General features: G+C 46.3%; 2 protein-coding genes across 8 annotated transcripts in view; one reads left to right on the top strand and one right to left on the bottom strand.

The window, feature by feature from the left end:
• The window catches only part of CEP250 (centrosomal protein 250), a 51,506-nt gene extending 42,916 nt beyond the window's left edge, over window positions 1-8,590 (bottom strand). For 6 of the 7 annotated variants that reach the window (XM_030309713.1, XM_030309712.1, XM_030309711.1 and 3 more), the window contains exons 1-2: window positions 8,480-8,590; window positions 118-407 (exon numbers count right to left, since the gene is read on the bottom strand). In XM_030309713.1, the coding sequence (XP_030165573.1) occupies window positions 118-303 (186 nt within the window). In that variant the 5' untranslated portion in view covers window positions 304-407; window positions 8,480-8,590. The remainder of the gene's footprint in view (window positions 1-117; window positions 408-8,479) is intronic. The other variant, XM_030309710.1, reaches the window with a different exon arrangement.
• Window positions 8,591-21,470: 12,880 nt separating this feature from the next.
• On the top strand, window positions 21,471-25,581 carry GDF5 (growth differentiation factor 5). The gene is made up of 2 exons (XM_030308970.1): window positions 21,471-22,095; window positions 24,673-25,581. Exons 1-2 carry the CDS (start codon window positions 21,471-21,473, stop codon window positions 25,545-25,547), a joined length of 1,500 nt encoding a protein of 499 aa, XP_030164830.1. The 3' UTR covers window positions 25,548-25,581.
• The last annotated feature ends 663 nt before the right edge of the window (window positions 25,582-26,244 follow it).

Raw genomic sequence — 26,244 nt, forward strand, 5'->3', positions numbered from 1 at the left:
TGTGAAGTCGTGAGCATCATGGGAGAGGCTGTCCTGTCTCCTGTAACCCTTGTTCCACCTCAGCACCCAGTGCTCAGAGGTGTTCTCTCCGCCTCCCTGGAAGGGCAGCTGCCTCACCTTGGCCTGCAGCTTCCTCACGAGGGCTGCTTGCCTCTGCTGGGCCTCCTGGGAGCTTTTCAGCTTCCGCCAGGAGATGGCTTGGTTCTCTGCCATCTGCTGCTGTAGTGCCAGTACTTGCTTCTCCAGCACCAGCTGCAGTGACTGGGGCTTCATATTGTTCGACCCAGGGCCTCCTGTCTCCATGGGGGCACCAGACAGGTAAGCCCTCAGGCCCCTATTCAGCCAGAGGCTGTTCACTCCCAGTAAGGTCTCTGATCATTGTTGTGCCACTCGGACCTCCTCTTGATCTGGGGACCAAAACACACAGAGTTGAAAGGAACGTCTAGGTGATTCAAATTTACTCATCAAATGCTCACTTATCCGGCAAAGCTGGATAAGTGGGTTCCTTTACTATAGGACCCATCAGCGCCTTTAAAATACTAACATGGACCCTAATCTCTAGGATTAGGAGCAGGGAGGCTATGATAAGCATCATTTGCCAAATTTATTGGACCATGAGACAAGCTCACAGGACCAGTGTTTCCTGGCATGTCTTCTGGAACTCTGCACTAGACCAAGAGTTCCTGGTTTACCATTGTGCCCCTAGTGCTTGGCACAGTGCTTAATAAACATTTGTTGAATGAATCACTGAAGGTGTTTCTAGTCTAGTAGGGGAGAAAGACACAATCATGACACAACGTAGTGTGTGTAATAATAACGGAGGCATTATAGGATAGTATGGGAAAACAGTGGAAGGGCATTTAACCCATTCTGGGGGTCTGTGAGCTATGGGACTCAACATCATCATAGTTAATACATGTTAAGTATGTCTGCAGGTCAGTCACACTGTTAAGTGCTTTACACATACTATGTCATTTTTGTCACCATGAGAATCTCGAAACCTTTCTATTACACTTCAGGGTAGATCATGTTATAACTCTTTGTACATGGATGATAAAATTGAGGCTTACAAGGTTAAGCTTCAGTTAAAAAATTAGAAAGCTTAAACAATTTGTCCAAGTTCATACAGTTGGCATTTGGTTGATTAGGGATTTGAATACAAGCAGCCTGACTCTCTGACAAAGAAATGGAGTAGCAGGCATTTCAGACAGGGGATCCATTAAGAGAGGGAGGGAAAATCAGCTTCAGTAGGATAGCAAACCCTCCTCACCTCCAGGAGTTGGGCCAAACAGGGCAATGGGCCACCTGTGGGGGAGGAGGGGAGACTGGCTGAGAGGGAGGGGGACCAGCCTAACCAGTGACCTTGAGAGATATTCAGGAGAGAGAGAGGCACAGTGGTCAGGAAGAGTTTGGGATTAAGCTCTGCCTCTAATGGGCTCAGTGACCTTGGACATACTACTTTCCTTCCAGTCTCCTCATCCAAAAATTAGGGCTCCCAGCTATGTGACCTCTGAGTTTCTGAGGCCTCTAAAGCACATGATAACGTGGGAGGAGGCGGGTGGGTTAGAGTTCTCGTTTTATTAACCCTGAGACATGAGACACCCACCAGAAGGGTTAAGGAATATTTGATTTTCCAATTACCTATCAAGAAAACGGAATATTAGAGCTGCCCTCTTGGTCTAGCCAGCAGACCATCAGTGTAAACATCTGAAGAAAGTAGTATATACAGCAAATGGAAATCTAACATTTGCATATACAGTGGGAATTTCAGGGGCCCCAAATCCCTTTCATGCACCAAACTGTTGATCTACATCCTGGCTCAAATGCCACCTCTTATCATGTCAGGCCAGATGTACACAGGAAGAGTTAATCACTTTTATAGCTATATATACATAAATATATGTATATATGTACTTGCACATATATGACACTGTTATACAGAAGACATTTGTATATAACTATATATAATACAGAGAGAGAGTCTAATGTCTATATTACATTTTATCATTATTATCTATCTTCTCTACTAATCTGTGAATTCCTTAAAAGCAGAAGCTGTCTAATTCATTTTGGTCATTAGTAGGTTGAAGAAATGCATGTGGGCCTCACTCCAGGCAGATCTAAACCCTTAGCAGAGGTTACAAATGTGGCCTGCTGGTTCTTTTCAACCATTATGTGGCCTATATCATGCTTTTAAGAGTTAAAATTAGGTATCAACATTTACCATTGGGAGAACACATATAAAAAATCTTATTTCTAGGGGTGCCTGGGTGGCTCAGTCGGTTGAGTGTCTGACTTTTAATTTTGGCTCAGGTCATGATCCCAAGGTTGTGGGATCAAGACCTGCATCAGGCTCCTCACTGGACATGGAACCTGCTTAGGATTTTCTTTCTCTCTCTCTCCTTCCCCTTTGCCTGTTGCCTCCCCTGCTCTCTCTCAAATAAAAAATAATAATAATTTAAGTTATTTTTAAAAATTCTTACCTCTGGCTCCTTTGGAAAATCAGAATATCTAGTGACCCAGGACTCACATTCCTATAAGGCAACAACCAGCTGCAGTGAAGAGTGTCTGGGGCACCTGAGTGGCTCAGTTGGTTAAAAATCCGACTTCAGCTCAGGTCATGATCTCACAGTTCAAGAGTTCGAGCCCTGCATCGGGCTCTGTGCTGACAGCTCAGAGCCTGGAGCCTGCTTTGGATCCTGTGTCTCCCTCTTTCTCTGCCCTCCCCCACTCACGCTCTTGTCTCTCAAAAATAAATAAATAAATAAATAAATAAATAAATAAATAAATAAATAAATGTCTACTCCCTTAGACAAGGCATATGCTTTCCAGCTCACCAGTCTCCACCCCGCTCCCCAGCCTATCCTCTTCCTCACACTGATAGCAGATTCTAGTTGCCATTTATCCTTGCACTTGTGCTGTTGTTTTTCTTTCTTTTTTTTTTTTTAATGTTTATTTATTTTGAGAGAGAGAGGCAGAGAGAGAGGAAGAGAGAGAATCTCTCCCTGTCAGCACAGGGACTTGATCTCACGAACCGTGAGATCATGACCTGAGCCAAAACCAAGAGTAGGACGCTTAACTGACTGAGCCACCCAGGTGCCCCCGTGCTGTTGTTTTTTTTTATAACAGAGTTACAGCGGAAAACTCAGTTTCCTAATTCACATCACCTCCTGGGCAACAGAAGATAGCAGAGTTTGCAAAGCCTGTAGTAGACAGTAAGGAAAGTGCACAAAGCAGGAAGAATAGAGTGGCACCAATACCCCAGGCTGCCTCTCCTAACCTAGAACCCAGGTGAATACAGTCTTCCCTCACACTCCAAACATCCTCTCTTTCTGCCTTTCCTTTATACCAGGGCTGTGTCAACCAGCTCACCGTGGCTCTGTGAAATGCTGGCTCAGTCTCTCTGTGCTAGTTGGAGGCAAAAACCTGCCAGGAAACCACTCCTGGGGCCAACAGTGCCAGCAAGAGTAGCTCTGAACTGCTCCACGGGACCTGATGAGCCTTTTCTCCCCTAATAGTGTGAGGGCTGGGCTGGGCTTTTGCATGAAGTAGGAGTCTCAGAGGCCCCAAGGGCTCCCCTCCCTCCTGGGAACCCCTACCCCCCAATGTTTGGTGCCCATTTTTTAACCTATAAAAATGGTAATGTCGTATAGTTCAACCTACTATCTCTATAAGCAGCTCTGCTACACTCCCCAGAATTCTCCTACTAAACCATCTCTTAGGATAAGGCTAAGGCTAAGGCTGCTGTTAACACATACACATTATTTGGGAAGGTGATAGTGATACTTCAGTAAAGCAGTGGAACTAGGGGCATCTGAGCAGCTCAGTCAGTTGAGCATCTGACTTGATTTCAGCTCAGGTCATGATCCCAGGATCCTGAGATCGAGCCCCATGTCAAGCTCTGTGCTGAGTGTGGAGCCTGCTTGGGATTCTCCATGTCTCTCCCCCTGCCCCTCTCCCCTACTCGCTCTCTCTCTGTAAAAAATAATTTTAAAAAGGAACGGGATTATATCAGAATTATATGATTATTTTACTTTAGCAGATAATTACAAATCTTTAGAGCTATTTAAAAATTTAGTCCAACCTTCCTCTCATTTTACAGATAAGGAAGCTGAGGCCTCCAGAAAGGCAGTAACTTCATTTTGTTCATTTTATTTATATGCCCCATTTATCTCAAAAAATGATTTGGAATTATAGCAAATAGACCACACGAATGTAAGACATTACTAATAGGGGAAATGGAATGCAAAGTATATGGGAACTCTCTGTATTGTGCAATTTTTCTATAAATCTAAAATTGTTCTAAAAAAGTTTATTTTAAAAATGATTTGAAGTGTTTTATGATTAAAACAAAAAAAAAAATCCCCATAAAACAAATTCATTAAAACTAGAATAAAAAGAGGGAGGGAACAGAGGGAAGATCTGTCAGAGAAGAAACTAGCAGTGTCAAAAGAAAGGTGGGTTTCAGTGTCCCCCAGAAAAGGAAAAGGTCAGTAGTTGGCAAATGGTGACAGACTGAATTACATTCACATAAGATAATGGATGTCAGTGTGCTTTGGAAATTGTAAAGCACTGAATAGACAGTCATTTCTGCAGGAAAAGGAAAAAGACCCACTTCTTTCATGCATTAATGTATCTCATAAATGCTCATGAATTTCAGCTCAGTTCCTAGCAGTCTGCCCCACTGATAGACATGAGCAAGGCCGACTTCCTCCTCTTACTAGGAACCAGAATGGAAGGGCAGTGACCTCTGAACCTAAGGTGGAGAGTGACAGAAGAGTGATCTACATTATGTATTTAGTTCCCCTCATTTGAAATACTCCAAAAGCAGTATTTAAATAAAGTTTCAAAAATCTTTTTATTTTAATGTTTATTTTTTTTTGAGAGAGAAAGAGAGAGAGCAAGCAGGGGAGGGGCAGAGAGAGAGGGGGACAGAGGATCCAAAGCAGGCTCTGTGCCAACAGCAGACAGCTCCATGTGGGGCTTGAACCCATGAACGGGGTTCGAACCCATGGACTGCAAGATCATGACCTGGGCCAAAGGAGGATGCTTAACCTACTGAGCCAACCAGGTGCCCCTAAATAAAGTTTCAAACAGAAGCATTACCACCTAGACTTGGAAGTGTACATACTGCAAGGACTACGATGGGGACTGGTCTTATTAAATAGAATTTGTCACTTAAAGCAAAAAAGGAAAACCGCTTAAGAGCACAAACAGTCTACTTCCTGAGTGAAGAAACTATATACATTTGTCTGCAGAAATGATCTGTTTCTTATTCCACACAAAAAAATTTAGCATGTGGCCCCTTACATAAATCTCCTACGTGGGGCCCCTTTCTGTTCTCCTCCTCACCTCTCTGGCCTCTCCTTTTTTCTCCTTTGCTGGCTTCTCATCTCCCCAACATCTGAAGGTTGGAGGTCCCAGGGCTCAGGCTTCAGGCCTTGTCTCCATTTACATTCATTTCCTAGGCACCCTCATCCAGTTTCATAACGTAAAATAGCACCTAGACACGCATGACTCGCCATGTTACGTCTCCAGCCCACACTTCCCTCTGGGATTTCACACTCTCAGACTAAGTCCAAACACTTATAACCTCTCCACATGGGTGTCTAAAAGGCACCTCAAAGCTAACTTGTCCAAAAGTGAACTTCTGCTCCTCCAATCTCTCCCATATCAGTTCATCGCAACGCCATCATTCTGAATGCTCAAACCAAAAGCCTAAAGTCATACTTATTCCATTCTCCCACACCCTGCAACCAATCTATCGGCAAACCCTGTTGGCTCTACTAGATCCTATCACATTTCAACCCCTCACCACCACGATCGGGCAAAGCCCGAGTGGGGTGGAATAAGGTATGCCCACCAATTCTTTGACTCACCTTCTTTCAAGAGGTGGAGCCTAATTCTCTCCCCTTGAGTATGAAATGCAATAAAGTTAATGAAGCTGAATAAAGTAGAAATGGCTGCCAAGACAAGGTCATAAAAGGCACTACGACCTCTCTTTCACTCTCTCCCCTATGTCCTGAGGACACTCAGGCAGCCCTGTGAGAAGGCCCAGCAGCAGTAAGGAACCATCCTGGGAGCAGTGCAGCCATCAGCCTGACTGCAGTCTCCTGGGAGATCGGAAACCAAAAACACCCTGCTAAATTGCTCCTAGATTTCTAATCCACAACTGAATGAGATAACAATTGCTATTTCAAGCTGCTAAATTTGGGAGTGATTCCTTGCCCAGAGATAGAGAATTAATACATCTGGATTACTGCAAAAGCTTCCTAGACGGTAGCAATGCTTCCACCCTTGCTTCTAGAATTTGTTTCTTTTCAACAGAGTAATCTGAGTGATCCTTTCAAAACAGTGACAGATTATGCAACTCAGAACCCTCCAATGGCTACTCAGAGTAAAAACCAAAATCATCATCATGGCCTCCAGGCTCCTAATTATTTGATTCCAGCCTCTAATCATTTTAATTCCATTTCCTACTCCTCTCCAGCCACACAGCCCTCCTTGCTTCTCTTATTGGAACACACCAAGCCACCCACCCACCCCTGGCCTCTTCCTCCAGGTATCTTCTTGATTCGCTTGCTCACCCTTACCACCTTCAGGCCTCTGTTCAAGTGTCACTGTCTCAGTTAAAATTGTTCCTTAACCCTATATAAAATGCCACCACTCCTCCACACACACTGGTATTTCTATTTACCTTATCATGTGTTATCTGTCCTTATCTGATTATTACGTGTAATATACTTATCAGAATATAAATTTCCCAAGTGCAAGAATAGTTTTATTGACCATTATATACCCAGCTCCTAAAACAGTGCTTGGTATACAGCAGGTACTCATTAACTATTTGGCTGAATGAATGAAAGAATATGAGAGCATTAGGTAACACGACCCCTATTACCAATGGTCTTACAAAACGCTGACAGCTCTATAACCTTCTAAAAGGTAAAAAACAGATCATATAGCACTTTACTCTCTCAAAACAATTATTTGCAATCTTCACAAAAAAACCTTTGAGATAAGGGGCACCTGGGTGGCTCAGTCAGTTAAGTGTTCGACTCTTGGTTTCAGGTCGTGATCTTGAAGTTCGTGAGTTGGAGCCCCACACTGGGCTCTGCGCTGACAGTGCAGACAGACCCGTTTGGGATTCTCTCTCTCCTCTCTGCCCCTCCCCCACTCACGTGCTCTGTCTCATACTCTCTCAAAATAAATAAACTTAAAAAAAACCCTTTGAGATAAGATATTGTCTTCATTTTGCAGACGAGAAAACAAGGCTCAAAAAATGGAAGGGATATAACTGATCGGTAGCAGACAAGCATGAAACCCCAATCTGCTTCCAAACTCTTGGCCCTCTCGATCACATTAAGCTGCCTCCCAAATAATGAAATAGTAAATCACAGTTCTGAGGGGCACCTCCTAAAGGGTGTGAAATGATGAGTCCTAGGTCTGCAGCTCTCTGACGGAAAAGGGGCAAAGAAAGGTAGAGTGTGAAGGAACAGAGGGCTGGCAGTAGGTTCTACCCCTGGTTTTGTCATGAACTCACTCTGTACATTTGGGAATATCAATTCTCCTTTCCAAGCCTTCTCAGTCAAATGTGCATCATAATGATGGCCTCCACAACTCATGGGGTTAATGTAAAGACCAATTCAACAGACATTTATCAAACCCAAAGGCAATCTAGTGAAATCATCACATGCTCTAGGGACAGACAGCCTAGAATTCATTTCCCAGCCCCACTCACTTATTAGCTGTGAAACTACGCAAAATGATCTACGAATGCCTGTTTCTACATGCATAAAATGTGAAGATACAGAATCCACTTCATGAAATTGCTGAGGATTAAATGGGCCTTCACATGTAATGCATTTAGTAGCACTTATGACTATTTAGCAAAATATTAGTATTACTATCATCAAGCACTAGACTCTGGATAATAGAGATGAAAAAGGCAAGGCATAAACGCCCAAGTGCACGTGTGGAAAGAGGGGCAGGAAAACTAACTCCGTGCAACGAGTGCAAAAACCAAGCAGTGAGATTAACATTGCCTGCAGAAAGCGGCTGGGAATGGTTTCCAAGGAAGTGATACTTGAGTTGGGTCGCGAAGAACCAAAGTTCCGGAGTAGGGCGGGAGTGGTACTGGGCTTTGGGACAAATCACGTGCAAATCCCCAAGGGCAGAGGGAGCAGCAAAATTCTGGGAACTGGGGACAAGACGCGCAGCAGAGCGCAGCGGGCTCGTCAGTTATTGGACACGAGGATCGGGAAGATCCTTTTCTGCACGGATTGGAGCCCAGAGTGGTGGCCGCAGCCGGATGCGGAGGCAAGGGGGCCGAATCCCTGGGACCGGTCCCAGTCCCCCTCTGGGCCTCGGGTTCCTCCCGAAACGCGAGGCCGCTGCTCCCTAAGGCGCCCGAGGCTGGCTGGTCTCTGGGCCTCAGACCGTTAACCCAGGCACCTCCCGCCTGCCCATGAGGCCCCACCTCACCACGCTCGGCTCCCGCGATTTCCAGCGTGATCCTCAGCGCCGGAGCGGGAGATGCAGCCACTAGGGCCCGGCGGGGGGCGGGGGCCCGGCACCGGGCCCAGGCCCAGACCCCGCCCCCCAGACTCCCGCCCTGGCAGAGCCCTCCCCCCACCCCCCACGCCCAGTAGCGTGCCCCTGAGCGGATTGCGCCACCTCGGCGCCTGCCGCCATGTTGAGTACTGGCACCCGATTTACTGGAGTGGCCCAGATGGAAAGGCGGGATTACATTAAGAGATATAAGATTCCCTGGGCAGAAATGAGGACAGCCAGGGTTGCTAGATTCGAGCAAGGGAAGTCTTGGTAACAGAAAAATCTTGCCCTCAAAAATCCCCCTTTTGGCTTCGGGGTTACACATTGCGCATGTGTGTGGGGCTTAGTTCTACGTGCGTCTGCTCACTGCTCCACCCACAAATCCGAATGCAATTAACGAGGAAAGAGGGAACTAGCCTCTGGATCTGGATAAAACCTGCAGGGTGAAGAGTTGTGGGGTTTCTCGTATTCAGACCTCGTAGTTCCAAGCCGACTCAGGCAACACAACTTAGTGTCGTTTGAACACGCAGCACTGTGTTCACTCACGTCTTTGCACAAGGTGATCTCTGCCTGAATGTCTTATATCCATTCGGAGAACCGCAGTTGGTCTAATTTTCTGTGTAAGCCTGACTTCCTCTAGAGGACTCTTTCTTACCTCTATGGCTCAAGTGTTATTCCCATAGCATTTTGTGCTCAAATTATCAATGCATTATCAACCAAAACGTTTTCTTAGAGTTATAAATTTAATTTACCTGCCTCTTTTCCACTCAGTGGTTCTAAATATTTAGTTGGGATTAAAAAGCAAAACAAAAACAGGGGCGCCTGAGTGGCTCAGTTGTTGGACGTCAGACTCTTGATTTCGGCTCAGGTCGTGATCTCAAGGTGGTGAGATGAGAGCTTTTTGCTGGGCGTGGAGCCTGCTTGAAATTCTCTCCCTCTCCCTCTGTGTGCTCTCTCTCTCTCAAAAAAAGGAAATTCTTAAAATGCAAAGTCTTAGGTTCCACCCATAGGGAGTGAGTAAACCAAGAGTGGAGCCCAGGAATCTGCATTTTGGCAAATACCTTAGGTGATTGAGAAGCATTGCATAAGACTGTGTATTTCTAGCACCCATCACAAGGCCTACAAAAATAGGTCCTCAGTAAGTACTGGGTGAATAGATGGATGGATGAATGGACAGTTGGAGTGAAACAGACAATCTGCAGCCAAAGGAACCTGAGAAGGGAACACTTTGATAAGAGCTATATTGTTTCTTTTCTCCTATAAGAACAACAACAAAAAGTTCTTAATAGTTACTTTGAGAAAAAGAGAAAGTAAATGGGGGAGAAGAGGACCCCAAAGTGAAAGGCAAATTAGGGAGAAAGGAAGAAACATCGCAGACACTGGACAGAGAAAAAGATCCAAAGAATCAGTGGTGTGGGAATCCACCTCCAGGGAAATACTCCTGCAACAAGTACTGTGCAAGAATGTTCAATACAACCATATTTGGAATAAAGAGAAAAGAAACAATTTCTTTGCCTCAGGGCCTTTGCATATACTAGGCCTTCTACTTAGACTGTTTTCCCCTAGCTCTAGGCTTAATTGACACTTTCCCCTCCTTCAGTCCTCAGTTAAATGATACTTCCTCAGGTAGGTCTTCCCTGACCGTGCTATCTAAAATAATATCCTATCAGGGCTCCTGGGTGGCTCAGTTGGCTAAGCATCTGACTTCAACTCAGGTCATGATCTCGCAGTTTGTGAGTTTGAGCCCCACCCACATTGGGCTCTCTGCTGTCAGCATGGAGCCTGCTTCAAATCCTGTCTCCTCCCTCTGCCCCTCCCTGACTCGTGCTTTCTCTCTGTCTCAAAAATAAATATAAAAAAAAATTAAAATAATATCCTATCATTTTCTATCATAGTACCCTCTTTGATAGTATTTTCCACTTACTAACATTTTTTGTTTACTTATTATCTTTCTCCCCCTCTAAAATTTAAGTTTCATGAGGACAGGAGACCATATCTGACTTATTCCCAGCATTTAGCACAGAGCCTGATACATTGTAGGTGCTAAATAAGCATCCATTCAATGAATGAATCAAATCAGCGTTCGTGTTATGAAGGTTAATAGCATAGAATCCATCAGCAAACTACACAATATGTTTTAAGACCATGAGAAGTAAATATAGCTTTCAGACTACCTATGAAGGGTAAAGAGTAGATGGGCATTAACACCAAACAGATCTTCAATCTTTGTAAAAGAGATTTGTTCACTCTTTCCCTCGTTTGTTTATTCATTCACCCTGCAAACATTTACTGAACATCTATTATGTACTCATATTGGATATTAATACAATGTATTAACAGAATACATTGGAAATTGTGTTAAAACATAAAGTAGTACAACTGGGGGGCACTTGGGTAAATCAGTTGGTTAAGCATCCAACTCCAGCTCAGGTCATGATCTCGTGGTCTGTGGGTTCGAGCCCAGCGTCGGGCTCTGTGCTAACATCTAGGAGCCTGGAGCCTGCTTCAGATTCTGTGTCTCCCTCTCTCTCTGCCCCTCCCCTGCTTGCGCTTTGTCTCTTCCTCTCTCTCAAAAATAAATAAACATTAAAAAAAAAATAGTAGTACAACTGGGTATTTTGTCTGGGCCAGAGCAGAACGTAGAGTTAACTGATGTGTGAACGTGAGTAACATTATCCCCTAGAGGTTCTCTAGACTTTGAAAGTACATCAGCCTTCAAGTGCTCTTCAAAGTGCCAGGAACTTTTGGGACAAACAAACTAGTAATCATACACATCACTTGAATTGCTTGAGGCCCAAGTGCCCTCTGAGAAAAGACTTAATCCAGACACAATTAGAGTCTGGCCATGTTCAAATCTGTCTGATGAACCAGAGTGGGAAGAAGTTCTCAAAGGAGGCTGGATTGGAGGGAAAGACAATAGATTGGTGGGAAGAAAACCAACATGAGTCCCCTCCAGGCTTCTTCCTCTATGCTCCAAATTCCATCTCTGGGAATATGCTTTATATCCTAACCCTCTCCCAGGGCTATCATATGGATCCTGCACCCCAGCCTTGTTCATTATTTATAGATATTTCCTCCCCTCCCACCCCCCATGCCAAGAGGCTGCCTGGAGTGACTGACTTTTTTTCTTTTTAAAATTATATATGTGAAATTTCAAAGGGAGGTGCTAAAACACCATATGTATTTTTTTCTAATGACCTAAAATCTATTTTAAAGTTCCTAAATCCCTTATCTATGGGGTCAAGAGAGTGGAGGATAGAAAATTTGTGTGGAGCTATTTCTGGCTGTGAGTCTCCACCCTTCTTGGAGAAGATTTAATGGCTCAAGCCAGGTGACTGGAAGAGGGGACTTCCAGAGGGTTTGAGGTACCAAATCCATCCCCATTGCAGTTAGAGAACATAGTGACTGGATCTACCTCCTGCCTGGGAAATCTAGCAACAAGGGACAAGCCTGATAACTGCTTTGGTAGCAGGCTAAGGAGAGTGCTGCTGTGTTGGGGTTGGCATGCTCTCCCAGAATTTGTCAAGAAATGTTTTCTGTAGGCCAGATGTGGGCTCAGTAAGAGAAAGCCTGCCTAGGCCTGTCCTGGGTCCTGTTCAGTAGGGCCTCCTAGAGAGGTAAAGAGACCCCAGAAGTAAGAAGACAAATGACCACTGGCAATAGAGAAGCCTTTGCTAAGGGGAATTCAGGAGAGGAGCCCAGCAGGGAACCCCTAAAGAGCCTGGAAAAGTACCCCATGAAGCTTTGATGATGGACAGGAACAGCTATAAACATCTGCCAGACGCAGAAAGCATAAAGCCAATGACATTACTAGTTCAAAGAAGACTTTTCCCACTCCATATCAACACCTTGAGTGACGGAAGCAAGGAGGGGAAAAAAACTGAGGAAAAATCCTGACCATTCCCCTCTTTCTCACTACAAGCTAACAGTCTGAAGCAGAGCTAGAGGCACAAAAAGAATATAGTATCTTGAAGTAGATTGTGAGCAACTTGCTCCTGTCCATCTGAGTCTATTCATTCTTCATTAAACAAATATTGATTGAGTACCTACTATGTGCCAAATCCTGAGCTAGACCCTGGAAGAGACCCAAAGAACAATAAACACACGGACCCTGCTTCAGTTCACAGACTCACATGGGAGGCAGGCAAATACATGCATATTGCACACACAAACACATTAACTCTTATAAAGAGGGAGTTACTGGCTTCATAGAGGTGGTGATACTACAACCTGATTGTGAAGGGTAAATCTGCTGGGCAGAGAAAGGCAGGGAGGGCATTCCAAGCAATGTGCATGGCAGAATGGTGTGCAAGGGCATAGCATTTTGGGGAATGTGGGGATTTTCTCTGGGCACTCCTCTTGCTGATTCTACCACTTGGTTGGATTGTATGAATTTTCTTGGACTGGATTATTAGATAATAGTACAGTCCCTTTCATCTGCTGGATATTTTCCCCCCTGGCCCCACCCTGCCTCAGCTTGACAAAGTCAAGCTCTAAGTAACTGATTCATCCAAGCCTGACATTTCTTGAAGTGGGTGGTGTCTTTGTACCACCATTCAGGACTTGGGCAGCAAAGGATGTTTGTTGACAGCTCCCACAGGACCAGGTCCTCTCCTTCCTCAAAAAATGAGCCCTTAGTTATATTTTAACCTGAGACTTTATCTGCTGCCTCATGTGACACAACAACTAAGCTCTAAGATTCCAGGCAGGAGGGGCGCCTGAGTGGCTCAGTCAGTTGAGCATCTGACTCTTGATTTCGGCTCAGGTCAGGATCCTAGGGTTGCGGGATTGAGCCCCACATCGGGTTCTGTGCTGAGCGTGGAGCTTGCTTGGGATTCTCTCTCTTCCTCTGGACTTCTCCCTGGCTCTCTCTCTATATAAAATAAAATAAAATAAAATAAAATAAAATAAAATAAAATAAAATAAAATAAAATAAAATAAGATATTCCAAACAGGAATCAGATGGAAGAACATAGTCAAAAGAGCATTAGGCTTGGAGGCAGACACACTCGCCTGGGTTTGAACTGGCCCTGCTTTATGTCTTTAAGCAATCAACCTCCCATCTCTGAGCCTCAAATCCCTAAGTGCAAAATAAGGGTAATAATACTCACCCATTAGGATTTTATATGCAAAATGAGAGATAAAATTAGATGAAGGGAGGGGGGAGTAGAAGTCTAGCAAGAATCTGAACTTTCTGAGTTCAAGAATGACAAGAAGAAGAAGGAAAAAAAAAAGAATGACAATAAGGTTTTCAGGTCCCAAATATGAACAGTGATGACCTCTAGGGAGAGATACTAGGGAGCACTGTGAGGGGACTGGCTCTTTTAATTAAAAAGCTTTGCTATTGTTTGATTTTTTTTTTTTACAATGAGCATGACTTTATTTTGTAATTAAAATATATTCAGTATGGATATCATACTTCAATAAAAAGTTTTTAAAAATATTGCATAGAAAGTCATCCAGGAGACTGATAAGAGCATTTGCTTCTGGGAAAGACTGGAAGAACTAGGCCTTTCTGTGTATTCTTTTGTACTCTTTGAAATTTTTTCATCATAAATTTCTATTATTTCACTAATATGTATAATTTTAAAAGGGTTTTTAAATTACTTATTTTTTTAAGTTTTATTTATTTTTGAGGGAGAGAGAGCACGTGCACAAGCAGGCGAGGGGCAGAGGGAGACACAGAATCCAAAGCAGGGTTCAGGCTCTGAGCTGTCAGCATAGAGCCTGACAGAGGGGCTGGAACTGTGAGATCATGACCTGAGTAGAAGTCTGGCACTCAACTGACTGAGTCACTCATGCGCCCCAAAGTTACTTTTAAAATAAAAATATTAAAAAAAATTGTTTTAAAGAATAAAAGTGAAAAATGTATGGTTACTTTACTCATGCCCCACACCTGGAACAGATAGAAACACACATACACCTGCACACAGTTTCCAGATTATAGTATCTCAGGGAATGGTATGGATTGACCTAGGCCCTCCCTATGGAAAGGTGCAGTTCCCGAGAAGATCAGGTGGGGGAGCCATTGAGAGCTCACTGCAGAAGAGTCCCTAGGAGTGGCAGCTCTTGGGAAGTCTGAACAATACAAACCGAGGGCACCTGGGTGGCTCACCCAGTTGAGCATCCAACTTCGGCTCAGGTCATGATCTCACAGTTGGTAAGTTCGGCCCTGCGTCGGGCTCTGTGCTGAGAGCTCAGAGCCTAGGACCTGCTTCAGATTCTGTGTGTCCCTCTCTCTCTGCCCCTCCCCTGCTAGTGCTGTCTCCTTCTGTCTCTCAAAAATAAATAAACGTTGAAAAAAAACACAATGATATCTAGAGGAAGGATTAGGTGGCTGTGTTCTTGGGGGTGGGAGGGCTCTCTGGGCGCCCTAGATGGGAACAGCGTAGGCCCCACAAATCAGAAGAAACACAGGGGGAGGGTCAGGGACTCTGGGCCCTTTTCCCAACTATCCTTAATATGCAGAGTGATGATACCAGGAAAGATCAATCCTTCCTTGTGGGACGCGCTATGGATTCAGTCATGTGTATGGGTTGAGTCCTGCCTCTATCATTTCTAACTATGTGACCTACTGTTGGTCACTTAACTTTTCTGAAACTCAATGTCCTCATTTGTGAACAAAGATAGCATATTAATAACTGAATCCTTTTTTTTAAACTATAATTTTTGGAGCTCCTTCTGTATGCTGGCCACTGAAAGAAAGGTGCTTTGTATGTATGTAAATATAATTTAGTTCTTAAAAGAAGGTATTTTTATCCTAATTTTAGACATAAAGAAACAGATTCAGAGAAGTGATTATTTTTAAGTAATTGCTCTCCTCATTGTGGGGCTTGAACTCACAACCCCAAGATCAAGACTCACATGCTCTGCTGACTCAGCCAGCCAGGTGCCCTGAGAAGTGATTTTTTAAAAAACTATAGATGATAGGGGCGCCTGGGTGGCTCAGTCGGTTAAGCGGCCGACTTTGGCTCAGGTCATGATCTCGCGGTCTGTGAGTTTGAGCCCCGTGTCGGGCTCTGTGCTGACAGCTCAGACCCTGGAGCCTGTTTCAGATTCTGGGTCTCCCTCTCTCCGACCCTCCCCCATTCATGCTCTGTCTCTCTCTGTCTCAAAAATAAATAAACGTTAAAAAATTAATAAAAAACAACTATAGATGATAGGTAACATTTATGTACTACTTACTATGCATGAAACACTATTCTTTTTTTTTTTTTTAACTTTTTAAGCTTTATATCTGAGAAAGACAGAGACAGAGCATGAATGGGGGAGGAACAGAGAGAGAGGGAGACACAGAATCCGAAGCATGCTCCAGGCTCTGAGCTGTCAGCACACAGCCCGTCACGGGGCTCAAACCCACAAGCTGCGAGATCATGACCGGAGCCAAAGTCAGATGCCCAGCCAACCGAGCCACCCAGGCGCCCCAGCATGAGACACTGTTCTGAGAAGTTACAACAATTGATAACAACTCTATAAGGTAGGTATATTAACATTATTCTCATTTTATATGGGAGGAAACTGAGGGATGGAGAGATTAAACTAGCCTAAGTTTCCACAGCTGGTGAATTGAGGAGCCAGGAATTGAAGGTAGGTAGCCTGGCTCTTAATCATGTTGCATGTCAATCTTTCCTTCATAAAACTCTCCACTGGGTTTCCCACCTCACTAAAAATAAAATCCAACTTCCTTTTCTCTGGCTTGCAAGGGCATACTCAAAGTGGTCCAGGCATGATCTGACCTCATGTCCTATCGTTCTCCCCCTTGTTCACTCTGCTTCAGCAGCACCAACTTCTCTTGGTTCCTAGATTTGTGGAGCACATTCCTGCCTCAGGGCCTTGGCATTCACTGTTCCTTCTGCCTGGAATGATCATCCCTCAGACCTTTGCATAGCTCATTCTCTCACTATATCCAGATCTCTACTCAAACTTCACCCCCCTCAAAGAGATATTCCTAGCTAAAATAAACATTCCTTTAATCCTGCTTAATCTTTCTTCACAGCACTTAGAATTCTCTGAAATTGTGTGTTTGTTTACTTATTTGTCTCTTCCACCAGAATGCAAGCACAGACTTGGTTGTCTTGTCCACTGCTAGATATCCAGTGCTCAGGTGTGGGACCCACCACACGATAGGCACCCAATATATAGTTGCTGAATAATTAGGTACATAAATGAATGAATATACAAGGTGACACAATTTTAAATTTTTAAAAAATGTTTATTTATTTTTGAGAGAGGGAGAGACAAAGCAGGAACAGGAAAGAGGCAGAGAGAGAGGGAGACGTAGAATCCGAAGCAGGCTCCAGGCTCCAAGCTGTCAGCACAGAGCCTGATGCGGGGCTTGAACTCATGAACTGTGAGATCATGACCTGAGCTGAAGTCAGATGCTTAACTGACTGAGCCACCCAGGTTCCCCCAAGGTCACACAATTGGTTAGAGGCAAAGGCAGGACAACAAACTGAGTTGTCTGGTCCTGGAGGCTATGCTGTTAGCCATTGTGCTGTGCTAGACTGGCTCTGAGAGATGCTGGGAGGTTCAGATAGCATAATGAATGTGAAACCACTTTGAAAATTGCTAAGTGCCTGAAGAAAAAAAGCTAAGGATTATTATTATTATTATTATTACTACTCAGTTCACTGCTTACTCATCTGTGAAATGGGGATAATAATACTCTGGCCTGCCAACTTTAAGAGGATGTTTTGTGGAGTGCCAGTGAGATAACGGATGGGGAAACATATAAAAGTTAAAGGCTCTACATGGTAGAAGGGACTGTACAGATTATTTCCATGCCAGTGGCTTCCCAAGGCTCCCATCCTCTACCTCGAGTTTGACATTAATATTGCTGACAGGAGTGGGGGAGGTAGGGGGACATGAGGGACCAAGGGACTCTGCGTCCCAATAATTAAACATGTTGGGACTGAAGCACTGCCAGCGGCAGCATCTGGTTGTAATTACCAGAGGGGACTGAAGTGATTAGTCACCTTTATAGTGAGAGCCAGGTTGGTCCCCTGGGTTTCTCCCTGGAGAGAGCCTTCTCAGCAAGCTCAGAGTCCCCTTTTCCTGCTCCCACCCCATTTCTGGAGTTCCCTGATCCTCAAACAATAGACCCTGCTCTGAGACTCCTTCATGTCCCCAAAGTCCCAGCCCTGCTCTGAGACTCCCCCATGTCCCCAAAGTCCCAGTGCATTGGATGAGACCTTGACTGAAAGCCAAGAATACCAGAATTGCCCCCAACACTTTTTATTTCTTGTGTTTCTAGAGGCCAGGTTAGGATTCTTGGGTACAAAATGTATCAAAGCAGGAATTAGGCTTAGAAAGTAATTTAACCCTCCTGAACTTCAATTTCTTCATCTGCAAAATGTGGCTACCAGGAGCACCTTCATCACAGGATTATTGTGAAGATAAACAAGGTAAAAATACTGTGGACTACAAAGGCTAGAGTCTAGGGGTGCCTGGGTGGCTCAGTTGTTTAAGCGACCAACTCTTGATCTCAGGTCAGGTCTTGATCTCAGGGTCATGAGTTCAAGCCCCGTGTTGGGCTCCGCACTGGGCATGAAGTCTACTTAAAAAAAAAAAAAAAAAAAAAAAAGCCTAGAGTCTAGTTTACTTGAGTACCTGCTCAATTAATAGTAGCTATTATTATTTGTCAGGTGCTAAGCTAATCACTTTTTATGATTAATTTAATCGTATCCCCACAAAAACCCTATGAGGTAAGTACTGTAATGATCCTCATTTAGAGTTTCAGAGAGGTTTGGAAGCTTCCAAAAATCGCACAGCGCACTAAGCCATTTTGCAGAACCAGAATTCTAAACCAGGTGTGTTTGCCTCCAGGGCCCTTACTCTTTATCAAGCTGTGTACAGGGACATCTTAGTGGTTTGATTCATTCATCCGTTCATTTATTCACTCAATCAAGTTTACAAAGTGCCTAATAAGTAGCAAGATAGAATCCCTCCCTTTAAGGAACTCAGAGTCCAGCAGGGAAGGTGTGATATGTCCACAAGTAACCACACCTGGAAGTAGAAAATTATGGCTTTTGTATATAAGGGCCAGTGGAGATTTATTCATCTATATAACACACACTGAGAATCTGCTATGTACTGAACACTATGCCCAGCACTGGGAATAAGTGAAAGATAAATATGGCACAATCTAATCATAATCTAATGGGGTAGACAGAAATTTAAATACGTTATTACAGTTGTAAGGAATTAAGTTGTGATTTTAAAACTAGGAAAAAAGTAAATGGGCACCTGGGTAGCTCAGTCAGTTAGGTGTCTGACTCTTGATTTTGGCTCAAGTCATGATCTCACATTTTTATGAGTTCAAGCCCCGTGTTGGGCTCTGTGCTGGCCATGGGAGCCTGCTTGGGATTCTCCCTCTCTCTCTGCCCTTCACCCCACTCATGCTCTCTCTATCTTTTTCAAAATAAATAAATAAACTTTAAGAAATGTGCAAAAAGTACATAAATAGAGTAGAAGAAATGAGTTGTGTTCGAGACAGGGGACAGAGGCAGAACTGGGTAACCTCTGAGCCACCAAAACAGAAAGGAGCACAGAAAATGTGTGATGACAATTCAGGAGCATGTATTTTCTGGTGGATGAGGGAAGGCTTCATGGAGGAGAGGGCACATGAGCTGGCACTTTTCAACAGGTAAGTTTTAGAGGAGAAGAGTTGGAACAGAGATATCCTGGAGACCTAGAAGCCAGTTATCAGGTAATTATAGTACGACAGGCGGCGAGGAGAACAGAGATAGTGAGGTAATTGGGGGATGGAGAGGAGGGAGGAGTGTTAAGGATAACTGCTTAAATGGGGACAAGTCAAAGGGGGAGCGAAGTGTTGTGAGTCTGGGTAATTAGAGGGATAGTAATGAATCCAGCTCTTCCTGAAAGCTCCCCCAAAAGGGTGATGGTGCCTTGGCCTTCTGAGATGGGGAGGTAGAGCTCTGCTGGGTGTTCTGACCCAGGACCACCTCATGAAGCTTGAAATGGCCAAGTCATGCTGCTGTGCTCTGAAGATCATAGAGGACCTGGGAGCATCACCATGAAAAGGCTGGTCGGGCACCTGCACACCCCAGCCCAGTTTCATCTTTCCTTCGTCAAACACTCCATGTGCTTCTACTCTGTGCCAGGTGGTGCTGGGAAACCAATCTGGGTGACCTTACGGTGCAAACAGATCTCCATTAGGCAGGCTCAAAAAAATCTCATATTAAGAAGGAGGATTTCCTGGGGCCTCTGGATGGGTCAGTCTGTTAAGCATCTGACTCTTGATTTCAGCTCAGGTAGTGGTCTCACGGTTTGTGAGATTGAGCCAGGAGTCAGGTTCCACAACGGCAGCATGGAGCCTGCTTGGGATTCTCTCTCTCTCTCTCTCTCTCTCTCTCTCTCTCTCTGTCTCTCTCTCTCTCTCTGTCTCTCTCAAAATGATTTAAAAAAAAAAGGAGCTTTCCTGATTACTACTTCTACACTGCTTCTTACAGTGTGACAAAGTGTTATAGAGAAACATACAGGAAGGGGTAGTTGGCTCTGTCTGGGGATCAGGGAAGGCTTCCCCGAGGAGGTGAATTTTCAGCTGAAGCTTTCAGATTGAGGAGGACCTCCTTCAGTTGTGGGAGTTGATATTTCAGGTGAAGGGAACAGCTCTCCCCCATGAGTCCTGCTGGAATTCAGACTTCTCCCAGAGCTACCAAAAAAACATCATGCGGGAAATAATTTTTCCAGTTTCCTGCAGGGGTCGCTGCTGCCCCAGGCTGAGGCTGCCACCTCTCGACTGCCCCAGTTCTTTCCAACAGAACTCAGAGTCTGTCTTTGCTGGGGTAGTAGTGAGGTACACTCTGGACCTGCTTCCATCGAAGGAGTGGGCTCAGGGGTAGCAGTCCCCCCTGAAGCCTGAAGAAATCATCTGAGCTCTGTCAATGGCACTTGGGGGGAGGGGTGTAGTAGGTACAGATATTTTTCTGTCTCTGGGTCACCACAAGTTTATTAAAATAAAAGCAACTGTGGGTAAATGCTGCCATCTGTGCTCCCCCCCCCCCCAACAAATCAGGCCCCAGACTAGACGCAGGGGTTGAAGCTGCTTTAAAACACCCCAAGGACTTAACTGAAAACCCACACTCCCCATGCTTCTGGGGCTTAAGATCTTGAGCTCATTCCTCAGTATCTCTCCTCAGGAAGGTGGGGTGGGCTGCCCCGTGAGGTGGAGGTGAAGACCCCTGAGTCTGCTCCACAGACTGAGAGGCCCCCTAAGCCTAGAGCCCTGCTGCGGGGCTCTGTGCCAAGAGCCCCCGTGAGCCATGGCCTCGAAAGGGCAGCGGTGATTTTTTTCACATAAATATATCGCACTCAAATGAGTTTAGACAGCATGACATCAGAGAGTAATTAAATTGGTTTGGGTTGGAATTCCGTTTCCAATTCCTGAGTTCAGGTTTGTAAAAGATTTTTCTGAGCACCTGCAGGCGTATGTGTGTGTGTGTGTGTGTGTGTGTGTGTGTGTGAAGTATTTTCACTGGAAAGGATTCAAAACTTAAAAAAAAAAAAAAAACTGGAGCACACAGGCAGCATTACGCCATTCTTCCTTCTTGGAAAAATCCCTCAGCCTTATACAAGCCTCCTTCAAGCCCTCAGTCAGTTGTGCAGGAGAAAGGGGGCGGTCGGCTTTCTCCTTTCAAGAACGAGTTATTTTCAGCTGCTGACTGGAGACGGTGCACGTCTGGATACGAGAGCATTTCCACTATGGGATTGGATACAAACACACACCCGGCAGACTTAAAGAGTCTCAGACTGAGGAGAAAGCCTTTCCTTCTGCTGCTACTGCTGCTGCCGCTGCTTTTGAGGGTCCACTCCTTTCATGGTTTTTCCTGCCAAACCAGAGGCACCTTCGCTCCTGCCGCCGTTCTCTTTGGTGTCATTCAGCGGCTGGCCAGAGGATGAGACTCCCCAAACTCCTCACTTTCTTGCTTTGGCACCTGGCTTGGCTGGACCTGGAATTCATCTGCACTGTGTTGGGTGCCCCTGACTTGGGCCAGAGACCCCAGGGGGCCAGGCCAGGATTGGCCAAAGCAGAAGCCAAGGAGAGGCCCCCTCTGGCCCGGAGCATCTTTAGGCCAGGGGGTCACAGCTATGGTGGGGGGGCCACCAATGCCAGGGCAAAGGGGGGCACCGGGCAGACAGCAGGCCTGACACAGCCCAAGAAGGATGAACCCAAAAAGCTGCCCCCCAGATCGGGTGGCCCTGAACCCAAGCCAGGACACCCTTCCCAGACAAGGCAGGCTGCAACGCGGACTGTGACCCCAAAAGGACAGCTTCCTGGGGGTAAGTCACCCCCAAAGGCAGGATCTGTCCCCAGCCCCTTCCTGCTGAAGAAGGCCAGGGAGACTGGGCCCCCTCAAGAGCCCAAGGAGCCGTTCCGCCCGCCCCCCATCACACCCCACGAGTACATGCTCTCGCTGTACAGGACGCTGTCCGATGCTGACAGAAAGGGAGGCAACAGCAGCGTGAAGTTGGAGGCTGGCCTGGCCAACACCATCACCAGCTTTATTGACAAAGGGCAAGGTGAGGGGGTGGGGGGGCAGGGGCACGGCTGAGAGGGAGGGGCATCTGCATGCGTGGAGGGGCCTTTCAGAGCCCTGACACTGCACCGGTGGGAGATAGCACATGCATCGGCCTGGGGTAGTATCTGGGACTGACCCCCCACGTACCGGGTCTGAGGCTGCTGGCAAGTCAGAGCCAATCCCTGCAAGGTGCAGAGGGGGTTACTGAAGCCCAGAGAGGGGACAAGAACTGCCAGTTGGTGGCAGAGTTGGGGACCACACTCTAAGACTCTTACCAGGCCATGCTCTGTTCCTATGTGGGCTAGCCAGACTTTCCAGGCTCCAGAGGTTTGTAGGTTTTCTCAGATGGCAGAGAGAGAGATTAATCTCTAGAAACCCGTGGTTCGGCAAATCTGCCTTCAAGCTAGGGGGCAGAGGAGGCAGGATAGGTGAAGACAGCAAATGAGGCATCTGGGAGTCATGGAACGACATTTAAATGTATGATGTGGGGGGGTGCAACAGACTTAGGGTCTTAACTCACAATGTGACCTTGAGGGAGTCCCTTTTCTCTTTGGTGTCTCAGTTTCCCCATCTGCACAACTATATGGGTATTGGACTGGGTGATTTCTTCCTTTCTTTTTTTTTTTTTTTTTAAAGTTTATTTATAGGGGGTGGGGGGCAGAGAGAAAAGGCGAGAGAGAGAATCCCAAGCAGGCTCTGCACTGCTAGTGCAGAGCCTGATGCGGGGCTTGAACTCACAAAACGTGAGATCATGACCCTCTGAGCTGAAACTGAGAGTTGGATGCTTAACCGTCTGAGCCACTCACGCACCCCAAGACTGGGTGATTTCTGAGAGCCATTCAAATATGAACACTTTGTGTCCTGTCCTAAACACATCATTTTTATCATCAGCCCAGGAGGGTATCTGTTCCCTTCACTTCTCCTTATGCTCGGTTAGCATTACTGTTTTGGCGTTTCCCTCTCCACTTGCTGTGTGATCTCAGCAAGTCCCTTCCCCTCTCAGGGCCTCAGTTTCTCCGTAAGTGTGAAAAGAGAGATGGATTACTTATTGCCATGGTTGCTTGCAGTTCATATGCTCTGGTTCTGTGAGTCTTAAGACTTTGCTGGCAGGGTGGGGGAGGGGTCAGATATTGGGAGAGGCTCCTCATTAGAGCCAGCCGGCCAGGCCGGTGGGGGAATGACAGGGTGGGAGGAAGCAGGAGGCAGCAGGTCTGGCTGGGGTGGGGGAGGTGGCCTGGCCGCCTGCCCAGCCGGGGAAAGCTGTGACCCCTTGGGGGCTCATAAAATAAGTCCTTGTGCCCCCCAGCTCTAAGGGAACTTGCAGAGGGGGAGATGGGGAGTTTAAAGGCCTAATTAGTCACCTTCTAGAGCAATGTATGAATGCTTCCCAATGGCAAATTGGTATTTAGGAAAGAGAGTATGCTGATTCAGACACACGGCAGAGTTTCTCGTACACACACAGCCGTATGTTTATACATATACGCTGAATCACACACACATATATGCATGTGAACACACACCTTCTTACATGTACACACGGAACCTTCTTACAGATACACATATATACGCAAGCACAATCACACGTGCACATGTCACTCACGTATACTTTACCTTTCATATTTACATATAAACCCAATCATATACACACACACACACATGCACAAACTGTCACTTACACACATGCTCATATACCCAGCATGGTAAGACATGTACACACCAAAATCATTAGACTAGGAAGCAAGGGAAATTGGATTGTAACTTTATCATTAACTACCTGCAAATTTACACAAGTCACTTTTCCCTCTCTGTGCCTCATCTGTAAAATGAGAACACCAAGATCTTCTTTAAGGTATAATGGAAGCAGTTCAGGATTCAGTATAAAAAGTTCTAGATTAGGGGCACCCAGGTGGCTCAGTCGGTTAAGCGTCCGACTTCAGCTCAGGTCATGATCTCACAGTTCATGAGTTCAAGCCCGCATCAGGCTCTGTGCTGACAGCGCGGAGCCTGGAGCCTGGAGCCTGCTTTAGATTCTGTGTTTCCCTCTTTCTCTGCCCTCCCCTGCTCGTGCTCTGTCTCTCTGTCTCTCAAAAATAAAAATAAGCATTAAAAAAAAAAAAGTTCTAGAGTTCCAGCTCTGCTTTTTCCTAGCTGGGTGATCTTGGGCAAGTCACCTAATTTCTCTGAGCCTCAGGTTCCTCCTCTGGAAAATAGGGCTAATTATAATACCCATCCCACCTATCTCTCCAATGAGATATCATATAAAATAATAGATGGGAGAGGGACAGCTAGAGGCATCTCTGATACGCATTGTCTTTGACACAAACACCCAGAATCTTTCAAATCACCACAGCCACAGTTACAGATGAACAACCCTTGTTTATTTTGGTAGGCTGTTTCAGAAGCTCCCTTATTTTGAAAAAGCCTCTCGTGGTTTGGGTCTTGGCCTCTGTCAGAGTCGGGGAGAGGTCAAAGAAAGCTATCTCCAGAGGGGAGAGAGCTGTGGCCCTTCCCTGAGGCCTCGAGGTGACTGGCTCCCTTGGTGAGGTTGCAGGGAATGACTTCTGGGTGTTCTCTCTAGATGACCGAGGTCCTGTGGTCAGAAAGCAGAGGTACGTGTTTGACATTAGTGCCCTGGAGAAGGATGGGCTGCTAGGGGCCGAGCTGCGGATCTTGCGGAAGAAGCCCTCAGACGCGGCCAAGCCAGTGGCCCCCGGCATCAGGCGGGCTGCCCAGCTGAAGCTGTCCAGCTGCCCCAGCGGCCGGCAGCCGGCAGCCTTGCTGGATGTGCGCTCCGTGCCAGGCCTGGACGGATCTGGCTGGGAGGTGTTCGACATCTGGAAGCTCTTCCGAAACTTTAAGAACTCAGCCCAGCTGTGCCTGGAGCTGGAGGCCTGGGAACGGGGCCGGGCCATGGACCTCCGTGGCCTGGGCTTCGACCGGGCTGCCAGGCAGGTCCACGAGAAGGCCCTGTTCCTGGTATTTGGCCGCACCAAGAAACGGGACCTGTTCTTTAATGAGATTAAGGCCCGCTCCGGCCAGGATGATAAGACTGTGTATGAGTACCTGTTCAGCCAGCGGCGAAAAAGGCGGGCCCCACTGGCCACGGGCCAGGGCAAACGGCCCAGCAAGAACCCCAAGGCCCGCTGCAGTCGGAAGGCACTGCATGTCAACTTCAAGGACATGGGCTGGGATGACTGGATCATCGCGCCCCTTGAGTATGAGGCCTTCCACTGTGAAGGGCTATGTGAGTTCCCCTTGCGCTCCCATCTGGAGCCCACGAACCATGCAGTCATCCAGACCCTGATGAACTCCATGGACCCTGAGTCCACGCCACCGACCTGCTGTGTGCCCACACGACTGAGTCCCATCAGCATCCTCTTCATTGACTCTGCCAACAACGTGGTCTATAAGCAGTATGAGGACATGGTTGTGGAGTCTTGTGGCTGCAGGTAGCAGCACTAGCCTTCTGTCTTCCTGGCTGGCACATCCAGGATGCTGGTCACAAGAGCCCCTCCCTGCACTCCCAGAATCAGAGAAGTCGGGAAAATACAGCCGGGACGTCTACACAGCCTGCACGAAAGGGGATTCCAACAGCCTTGCTCTTACTCTCTGAGTGGGACTGGGTTAGAGATTCCTTTCTAGCCACAAGTCCCCTTGTCTGAGGATTTCTGCCCTTCTGCTGCTCTGACTGCCGGGACAGACCCAGGGAGACAGACTGAATGGGACTGAAACCCAGGAGATCTTGTTTTCCCCTGAGACCCAGCCCACAACTTCTCCTTACTTGGGCCTTGTTGGCTTCTGGACTCTCCAGGGAGGGCTCCTCTCGGGAAAGCCACACCTGCCATCCCCACCTTGAATCACCATTGTGCCTGGTGACTTTCTGCCCCTGGGGCAGATGAGATGCTGATTGGGCAGGGGTGGGCAAGACGGGAGAGGGCTCGGGCAGGGGTGAGGAGTGTGAGGCTGTTAGACTGTTAGATTAAAATGTACATTGATGAGATAAAAAGCAAAACTGTTACTAAAACGGTGGCAAATTTCTTGTTTACTCCAGGGGACCCAGTGACCTCCTCAAAGCATGACTGACCCACGGAGGGGAGGTGGGTTGCCTGAAGCAAATCAGGACAGACAGTACAAGCTGAGTAGGGCCAAT

The sequence above is a fragment of the Lynx canadensis genome, chromosome A3, assembly GCF_007474595.2.
Source record: "Lynx canadensis isolate LIC74 chromosome A3, mLynCan4.pri.v2, whole genome shotgun sequence".
Lineage (NCBI taxonomy): Eukaryota > Metazoa > Chordata > Mammalia > Carnivora > Felidae > Lynx > Lynx canadensis.

Excerpts from the sequence above, each read along its gene's own strand:
- GDF5 (XM_030308970.1), top strand. The coding sequence starts at position 21,471 with ATGAGACTCCCCAAACTCCTCACTTTCTTGCTTTGGCACCTGGCTTGG. Across the intron at positions 22,096-24,672 it reads CTTTATTGACAAAGGGCAAG|ATGACCGAGGTCCTGTGGTC; the intron begins GTGAGGGGGTGG and ends TGTTCTCTCTAG.